At 37.8% G+C, this 9,294-nt stretch overlaps 1 protein-coding gene across 2 annotated transcripts; it reads right to left on the bottom strand.

Annotated features, from left to right (window-relative positions):
• Positions 1–2,857: 2,857 nt before the first annotated feature.
• On the bottom strand, positions 2,858–8,685 carry LOC131775882 (intelectin-1-like). 2 transcript variants are annotated; one of them, XM_066167758.1, is made up of 4 exons: positions 8,604–8,685; positions 4,938–5,267; positions 4,009–4,142; positions 2,858–3,862 (listed from the first exon to the last, which is right to left on the bottom strand). In XM_066167758.1, the coding sequence occupies exons 2-4, from the start codon at positions 5,245–5,247 to the stop codon at positions 3,212–3,214; spliced, it is 1,095 nt and encodes a 364-aa protein (XP_066023855.1). In that variant the 5' UTR covers positions 5,248–5,267; positions 8,604–8,685; the 3' UTR covers positions 2,858–3,211. The 2 variants fall into 2 exon arrangements, with proteins under 2 accessions (XP_066023855.1, XP_066023854.1); XM_066167757.1 differs by lacking the exon at positions 8,604–8,685 and adding an exon at positions 6,809–7,014.
• Between the last annotated feature and the right edge of the window lie 609 nt (positions 8,686–9,294).

The following is a 9,294-nucleotide window of genomic DNA, read 5'->3' as shown; positions in this document are numbered from 1 at the left end:
AAAACGATATGAATCATAGAATGAATACTTTATCGATTTAAAAACTCTCCTTCACTTTCACCTGATGTAAGCTTTAAAGTGAATATTGAAAACCCCTGATGGGTTATTTTCTTTGATTGGTTAACGGCTACAAAGTTTTGGAGGAAAAAGGGAATAATGAGTGAGACAGACATGGTTTGATGCTACTCTGGTCTACAGACTTAATGAACGTAACCGAATAAGTTACAATTCATAGACCTAACGTTTCGACACTCGTGTCTAGTGCCTTCATGTGAGACAGTTGTGATAAGTGACCGTTTTGCAGCCAAATTAGCTTTATCGTAGAGCCTATTCTTGTGTAATAAAAAAATCCACGTCAAACAAACAGACAAATTTGAAAATCACAGGACTGCACCTCTGTCTAAAGCTTTTCAGAGCAAAAACTTGATTGCGTGCGATGAAATTATATGCCAAATATAAATTATGAAGGAATAAAAAATTTAGTGAAATAAGAGACAGTAGCTATATTATTTAGGTTGGGAAATTCTTAGAGTATTATCTGGATCGTTTACTTTAACACTGTACCACGCTTTGATAAGTATAGCACACTTCACAAGGTAATATCTTGGGTGGATATAAAAATCTGGGTTAAGTGTATTTCAATGTTGTTGAAGAGAAGGCTCTAACAAAATACCTCAGGTGGTGTATCAATAACAAAAATTCAAGAAACTCTGCTGAGGAAAATTTAATGTAAGAGCACTTACCCTTGTTATTGACGCTGAATAACAGTTATTGGACCAGTTTTTTCAATCCACGTTTGTTTCAATGCGGACCTATCCACCTGCTCACGAAGGAGTGTTTCTTCGTTTTGATCGGCAAGCGTTCACTAGGTAGTTGATAATGCAAAGTGCTTAATTTTCGTCGGTAGCTAAACCGTCCCAATTGGCTAGTCAGATTACAAGTGTTTGAAATCAGACGGATAACGTCGGACAGTTAGGACTTGAATCAGTCAAGCCACAAATTAGGCTGGCTAATAACCACATAACATATTCGTGCAATTTGTAATTGACACAATTAGGATGATAATCTTAAAGCTTTATGATTAAACTCGAAGTCACGCGTATTTGTGCTCATCATTTATTTAAAATCTCCACACGCCTTCGGCACGATACAAAAATGAGAACAAAAACTTATGAGTAAACTCAAAATAATGAAATTTTTTTGGGAAGCATTTAAAAACGACGATGCTGCTTCTAAAGATGGGACAAAAATATTGATCCACAGGACGTATCCTGCATAACTAGTGTGCTTGTACTGAATAAATGAATCTGTTTTAGGACGCCATCTCGTTGTCCTTCTCAAGGCATGTAGCTTCACGATCACTTCGGTCATTTTTCGCAATTTCAAAAATTTTTCTGGATTTTACAAGAAATCTTGGAGCGCAAATAATTTTTGGGTTTCTATAAGTTATTTGCAGAGACAGTGATCTAATCAGAATTTGTAATTGTATTTTAGATAAAAGATAACTTTTCAATAATGATTTATTGAAAACAATTACTGTTCAAAATATGTTTTGGGATATCAATGTATCTTATCAGATTTTAAGAGAGTAAGCAAGATTTTATTGGTTCATTTTTGCTTAATAAGCGGGAGAGAGGTTCAAGTTAGAGTCGACAACGATTGAGGTTTTGAATTTTATCATTAGCGACTGATATTTTTGGCACAAATGGCTCCCCTTAATGAATCTTGTTCAACAATGGTTATCTTATATGACTTAATATTTACACACCAGAGGCTAATTTTGAGTATCCCATCAGTTGATCTCATCGGATGGAAATACATTACCATCTACTCTCAAACAGATGAAGTCAAATTCGTAGATCAGTATCGTCTCCGAAGGGAATGATACGGTAAAATGTTAATTCAGTTGTAGCATTACATTTCTATCTTAAAATTCCCAAGGTCAAATATATCATGTCTTCGTTCAGTTAAATCACAGGTTTCCTTTGATTTTAATTGCGTTCGTCGCTAAACGTTCAAGAGTCAGAAAACTAAGGAAAGGAAACGAGCAATGATTGAGTCTTTAATATTCCAAGACAGCTTTCTCTCCTCCCCTTTCATTTCTAAACGCTCAACAACATCACCTCTTTTTAGATCTAGTGGCCTCAAGATACGATGAAAAAACTTAGGTACAAGCTCACACCAGTAGGTCCTGAAAGATTGCGCCAGTAAAAGTAGCATATTCTGCTACTAGCATTGCTCAATTTTTCCAAATTATGTTCTTTTTTTGAAAATTAGGCTACTTTTTACCTTATGGTATGAGGTCGGTCAAACTATGAGGTTTACGAGTGGAAGGAATCTCTCTCACCCTCTCGATTCTGGGACAATTAATTTATGAATTAAAAGCCTATCTTCCCCACTAGGTTTGCTTGCAAATTCTTGCTAGTGTTTGCTGATCAAATATATAGGGATGAGTACAAAGGTCGAAATTTTTACCTTATCACATGGGCTAATGAACATAATTCAAAATGGCGTCCATCGTCGGGCCTTAACATACAACGATCTACAGTACTGTAGCTGGTTTTTCTCTCTTTTCGTTTCATCCTCTCCATCCGAGGGGCAAACATGCAGAAAAATACTCAACTAGAAGGAGAGGGCTTCCAGATTTTTAAAATAAATATGGAAAGATATTGTCTCCCTGCGTAAGCCATTTTAATTCTTGTCGACTAGGTGTTTTTGTGCGCACGCTTTTGGCTGCCACCTGGTCACATCTGTTGTGTTACTGGGAAATAACATTTATTTGTCATCATGTATGTGTGTGTCAACTTTATTTATGGAGGGTGACGACAGCCAGTTAAAAACCAAGCCAGCAATTACACATGGTTAACGAGAGACCTAGATGCCTAAAACTGAACACATTGATCAATCAACATCAAAGCAGGTTCTATTATAACTATGTACACGTTCGCACTTCCTTAAAACTTGATGCAAAATCATTTTAAGTTTGAATTCATGCATCTGAAAAAAACAAAACAAAGCAAAACGAAACAAAAAAAACTAAAAATAAGCACGCATTTATCTCAATACATTGAAAAGCAATTCGGATTCAAGACAACTGTACGTAGAGAGTAGTTTTGATCACGTTTCATGCGCGAATTTTTGAAAAATTCACGCTTCAAGCAGCATCCTGAACAGCATTTCATGCGTCACGAGTTCAAAAAGGATGCATGCATTAACGAATCCACAAATTCAAGGAGTAACTTTTAGTTATCGAGCTCCATACGTCGTTGCTAAAATCAAATTCTCTTCTGTTATCCTCTTTGATTTTAAAAGAGGCAAGTTTCGCCACCGTTGTCCCAATTCCGTGATCAGCACCTGAACAACCAGTTCCGCCTCCTCCAATCATGATCACAGAACCACTCCAGCCTTCGTTACACCAGAAGCCGACCTCATCAGCACCTTGCAGGTCACCATTGCATGAAGCCTGTCCAAAGCCTTCGGTGGTAAGGTATTGTCCTCCATATTTAACTTTGCATTTTCCCAGGCACTCACCATTGGACCAAACTGAACCGTTTCTGAAATCACCATAGCTGGTAATTTTGGAACGGAATGTCTTCCCGCTCAGACAATTCCCTGTTGTTTGCAATAGAGGAGTGTGTCCAGAGTCATCATTGCGCGTGATCTTAAGCTCTCTGCCACAGACCAGCCAGAACGCCGGCGATATCATGTCTGCGCTGTATGACGGGTAAGCAGTTTTTCCTGCACCTTGAGCACTGTCATACCACCAGTCTCCTGAGTCATCCATCCAGTTTTTAGTGTCACTGTTTGAAAACCGAGCGAGGAGGGTCCAGGCCCCATCCTTCGATACCATGTCACAATAAACCTGCACAGAAATTAAAAATTCCATGCAAACTTGCATTTTATGATCCAAAGTTGTTTTTTCGTGAATGGTCGATAAGAAAGGAATTATGAATTCCAAACATTCTAACTTTTACGATACAAATCAATGAAGAATTATAATTTAGTTACCAGAAAGTTCTTGGATTTCATTTTTGTCTTCTGGGGCCCCAGCCAATATCTACCACTGACCGCCATCCCTTGTTCGCTGGCTTTGATCTCTCCACAAGACTCGGCAGGCATCTCGGGAACGGAGCCTAAAGAGACTTTGGAAAAGGAACAGTAGAATGCTTTTCACTTGATGACGATTACCTTCCTTGATTGTATCGTATTGTCATGTTCAAATACCAACCGAGCATCATTTTAACAAGGAATATTCCAATGTGACTATATTAAATTGCAAAATACAATGAGCAATTAAATAATTCCTTGAATACTATAATGTTACATCTGATGTGCTAAGTTTCATTGAATGTTTAAAACACGCATGCTCTGAAGGTAACATCTTGAGAAATGCCCTGAGCCAAACACATTAATTTCTTATCCCTATTAGTCTTAGACTCTCCGGTTGGACAGAGGAGACTCATTCTCCCAACCCCCCCTCACTCCAATTATTGGGAGGCTTTGATTTGATCTGATGAACTACACAAGCGATGTGTGAATTGTATAGGGAATATATCCGAGCTTCAACCTGGTCCCAGGACAACGCTGACGGAATCAGTCACACTTGAATACAGTGACATTTTAATAGTGTACAAAACACCTGGCATCTATGAATGAGCTTTAAAAAAGTCCTCTTTCCTCTCTATCTGTCTGTCTGTCTGTTTATCTTGCAGCTCTTCAACACAACCTCTACTCCTCAAAAATAGCTGAACATGTGTTACCATCATATGCAAAATTTAAAAATTTATTAAATTGCTGAAAATTTTGGCTTAACGATACCAACCAGGTGTGATTGTCCAAGAACTGAAAGGAACTTGGTGTTTACAGCCGTGAAAACTATTCAGTTTTACTAATCTTTTATATAATAATGATTTTAAAGACTATGTTATTGCCCGTACCTCTGTTATTCCACCGTCGCACGTAGAATCTAGTTTCATCTCGGACAAAATCTTCAGGTCTTGCTTCTTTGGTTCTGTTATTTAGCTCGCAAAGTTTACCAGTTTTGACGTAATTGTAGCTCTGACATGTGAGTTCGCTGTAGCAGAACATCAGACACTCATACGGATCTTGTACCCTTTTCGATTTAAAGATGTGACCTTTTAGAGCCTTTCCACTCTCTGACTGCTCAACGGGTTCACATTGCAGACTGATGGCCATGCGCAGAGGAATCAAAGATGAAAAGTAGAAAATATAGAGCACTGGAAACATCTGACCTGGATAGAGTTGTACTGCAGAGGCAAATAAATCAGTTAAAACGTTCATGAACAGCGTGAGAGGCGGTTCTTAACATTAGCAATGCAAGCACCGCGTTTCTCCCTCTCCGTTAACATTTGAAATGAATTGGGAGAGGTTGCCAAAATTCGGCCGCTAGACCCGTTCCAGACCTCTCGCTGACTCGCGTTGCTAAAGACTGCATACTTTCCCGCTAGCGAAGAAACGCTCATGCGCATGCAAGAGCGGATAATGAGGGCCTGCTTAAATGGTGGGTTTAAGAGGGGATCGAGGGCTGCTAAAAACGAACGATATATCTAACTTAGATGAGAAATGTTTTTGACATCGTTTTAGAAAAAACGCTTAAGCTGCAACGTACGGATGAAGCGAAAACGTCACACCTTTAATCTGCTGCGACGTATCGCTTAGGGCAACGGAAAATTCGCAAAGTGTTTAGCGATGTATTGGGACCATGAGAGTAATAGCTTCGTTATATGAGATATCGTTTGAACATCGTCGTCATTTCCTAATTTTTTTGTTAATCGTCGATTGTTGCTTGTTATACTTACGTACAATACTACTGTGAGGATCTCAATGGTCAATGGGGGAGGCGGGTGGGCTTGACGGTTGACGGTTGATTTCAGTTTGCGATTCTGACTGTTCACGGTTTGATTTTAAGGTCTTTGAAGATTAAAAAAATTAGGGCCCTTTTTTCTCCTATCAGGTCTAATCAGCTTTTTCCTTTTTTTTTTTAATTCGATGGAAAACTTGATTAGAAAACGGTGCAAAGTGAAGTGAGCGATCAAAGCGTTAAGAAAAGGTTGTGAGTGAATCACGCTGCTCGAAACCAGTCGTCAACCGACGCCGAACTTATTAAACTTGAGTACCCTTCAACGGTCGGAGGTTTTAACTCAACCTTAAATAACGAGGCACTGGACGAAGGAACATGTCAAAAACCCGAACAAAGACAATCACGTACTCATGGCGTCTACAGCCACGGAGCCACAGAGAATCTGTGAGAAGCTCGTTGTTCTCTTCGTTCATATTTTGCACATATCCTGAATACTGCAAGAATCAGTAATGTCAATAGCCTCATATGGGTTAACGGAACGCGAAAGATGGTAAATTTTAGACTCAGTAAGAAAGGCGATCTTTTCGTTTCGTCACAAACGTTGAATAAAGAGGAAAACATTTTATGTCTCCGTGAGGAATCGAACGTTACGGACAAACTTGAGTATTTAAACAAAAAGTGAGATCTGTACTCCATTGAAATCTTGGCAATTTTTGTCATTAATAAAAACTTTTCAACATTCTTTCGCTTTTTTGCCTTCTTGCAATACCTTGGAACATTGAGGATTTTTTTGTTATCGAAACTTTTTGCCTGGGAAAATATCCTCACTGTGATTGTCCGATATCCGAAACTTCCAAATCATGCCACAATGCACACTTCTGTCCTATTTCGAAGCATTTTTAGTAAAATTATGCAAATCTACATTTTCAACTTCAAATATCACTACATAAAATTCTGACTCAAAAACTCAAGAACAAGATTACTTACCCTTCGAGAATCAGTAGCGTTCAGGGTTTCGGTTCTTCAGGTTTTTTCTCACTGGACGAACCGAGAAATGACCCAATAGTTTTCGCCGGTTATCCCAAAATGTTTATGATAATATCAAACATCGTATAACTGGTAATTTTTACGTAGCAATGTTCGACTTAGTTTCAATCAACCTCAAATTTCTTCAGGCTTCATCTCTTCATAGTTTTCGCTACCTCTAACACGTTTGCTTACCGTATGAGCTTGTAGTATTCCTGTTTGATTTTCCCTCACAACTTCCAACTTTTACAATGCTTACTTTTTTAATTGAACCAATCTCTTTCGATTGGCCTCTAAACTCCGCTTTGTGAATGAAGCTGAAATTAATTTCGTTTCGGGAAGGGTGAGGAAAGTAAAAAACAAACATCCCCTTTTTACTAAACGTCATCTAGCAGTAGAATGAGTCCTCAGGCAAAAAATAAAACGAAAATGACCTCATTTTGCGTCAAATGCAATTGCATAACTATTTTTTAAGTCAAAATTTAGGCAATATTGACGCGAAATATATGCTGAAATAATCGTGACTCAACCTCAATTCCTTTCCCATTATGAATCATTGATGATTTCTATGAAAAGCGTATGCAATTCGAACTAGGTTTATTGCTACTAAAAACCTTGTGGTAAGCAATTATGACACGTTGATAAACATTCATTGTGGCAAACTCTCCATATCAAATTGCTAGAAACTTCCCGCTAAGTTATGCTTATGCTAGAATTGAAAATAGAACAATGAGAAACACAACAAAATGTCCTTCATTATTTACACTGTCCTCCGTTCATCGCAGTTTAGCAATTACACGAAAATATAGAAATAACTAATAAGAACTTTATTAAAGGACTTGAACTCATTTTGAAAAGGTCTGTGCTTGACTAACGTTGAGCAAAGAGCTTGCTAAATTCACCATGTTCCTACAATTAATTTTTCTGAGGTTCGAAACTATTTATTTTTATAATAAGCTATTGAGAAATAACGCTCTAAAACAGGTTTTTGAGTCAGAGCTCAAAACCTCAAAACTTCTAGAAATAGAATGATAGCATTGTTTTTTGTTTTTCTGTTTTTTGTTTTTTAATTTACATAATGAAATTTAGTTACGGCGTTAACCAGCATAATACTTCACACAAAACTAGCAGCTTTCCGCCAAGCTGTGATATTTTCATTTTGAATTGTTTTCTCTTGAATAAAAGATAAAAGACACAAATGAAAACATTAAAGTATGAAACGGATACTGGCTCAAGCCATTTTCAGGTAATTTCCAACTGCATAAAATTATGAATTCACTCAATCATGACAAATGGATAATATTCGTCTTCCTCGCTGTACCAACTTTAAAATGACAATTCTTTAGGAAATTCCTCAGAAAAGAATGAAAGCATTAACAAGTTTCTTTAGGAAAGTTTTTCCCAAAATGTGGAGAAGCTGGTGTTCTTCAATAAAAATATACGCCCTGTTTTAGTTTCCATGGAACGATCTGCGTGGCGAAATCCCAGGATGCACAGACTTACCTCACAATCACCTCGCCATTTAAAAATTAAGACCGTGTGGAATTCAGAGTTTAAGGAGGCCTGACATTGTCACCTCCATAGAGTAGGAGTGAGTTTTTTTCCGTTTCTTTTGGGGCGAAAAATTTCATTAGTCAGTTTTTTTTGTCTTTGCTTTGGGAAGTTATGGTTGAGAATGAATGAATACGACGAAGAACATTGCCCTCAGTTATTCAAGTTTCGTGCGAACTCAAGTCGTAATGATAGAAGAACTTACCTTGACTTACTTCAAACGTTTGCTATAATTGCCTTTTAAGTGACTCAAACAGTCCAAGATATTTGCAGTCTCGAGAAATTTTTGGCCCTATAACATGTTCTACTCAATGTGTTATATTTCGAGAGCAATTTTGTCAAATGTAAATGCGGTGATGCGAAAAACGTAATAAAAGCAGGTGTTTCAAAGATTTTTGAAGAAGAGTTTTTCTTCAAAATTGATTTCTGTAATGTAATTTACAGTCTTTTCTTTCGATTTAATCTATAATTTGATTGGCAAACTGTACCTTAATGGTAATTTTCTTTCAGGAAGAACATGAAATAATAAATGCCAACTGTATGTGCCAAAAGCAATGAAAAAATGAACAAAAGGGGTTGGTTTCAAAAGAAACTGGGGAGCTGTTAAACCTTCTCAATCATGCAATTATTATACCCTCTCCTCCTCAGGGACCATTCTCAATCCACTTCCCCCTCCCCTCCCCTCCCCCTGAGGAAGGGGGGTGAAAAGTTTTGTGAAGGGATCATAGGATTTTCAAGCGAAACAACAGGGGGAGACTAGTTGTGACCAACAGCGTATAAAGGGGGGAAACTATTTGGTAAATTGTATCGTGACACAACCGCAATCCTCTGACCCATGAGTTGATTAAGCTGATGTTACGAGCGGAAGTTCTTCGTTAGCGCGTAAGATGAAAAGG

This window comes from Pocillopora verrucosa, chromosome 5 (assembly GCF_036669915.1).
Source record: "Pocillopora verrucosa isolate sample1 chromosome 5, ASM3666991v2, whole genome shotgun sequence".
In the NCBI taxonomy this organism is placed as follows: Eukaryota; Metazoa; Cnidaria; class Anthozoa; order Scleractinia; family Pocilloporidae; genus Pocillopora; species Pocillopora verrucosa.
Note: the sequence above shows the minus strand (reverse complement) of the source record. Positions and strands in the feature narration are given on the sequence as shown.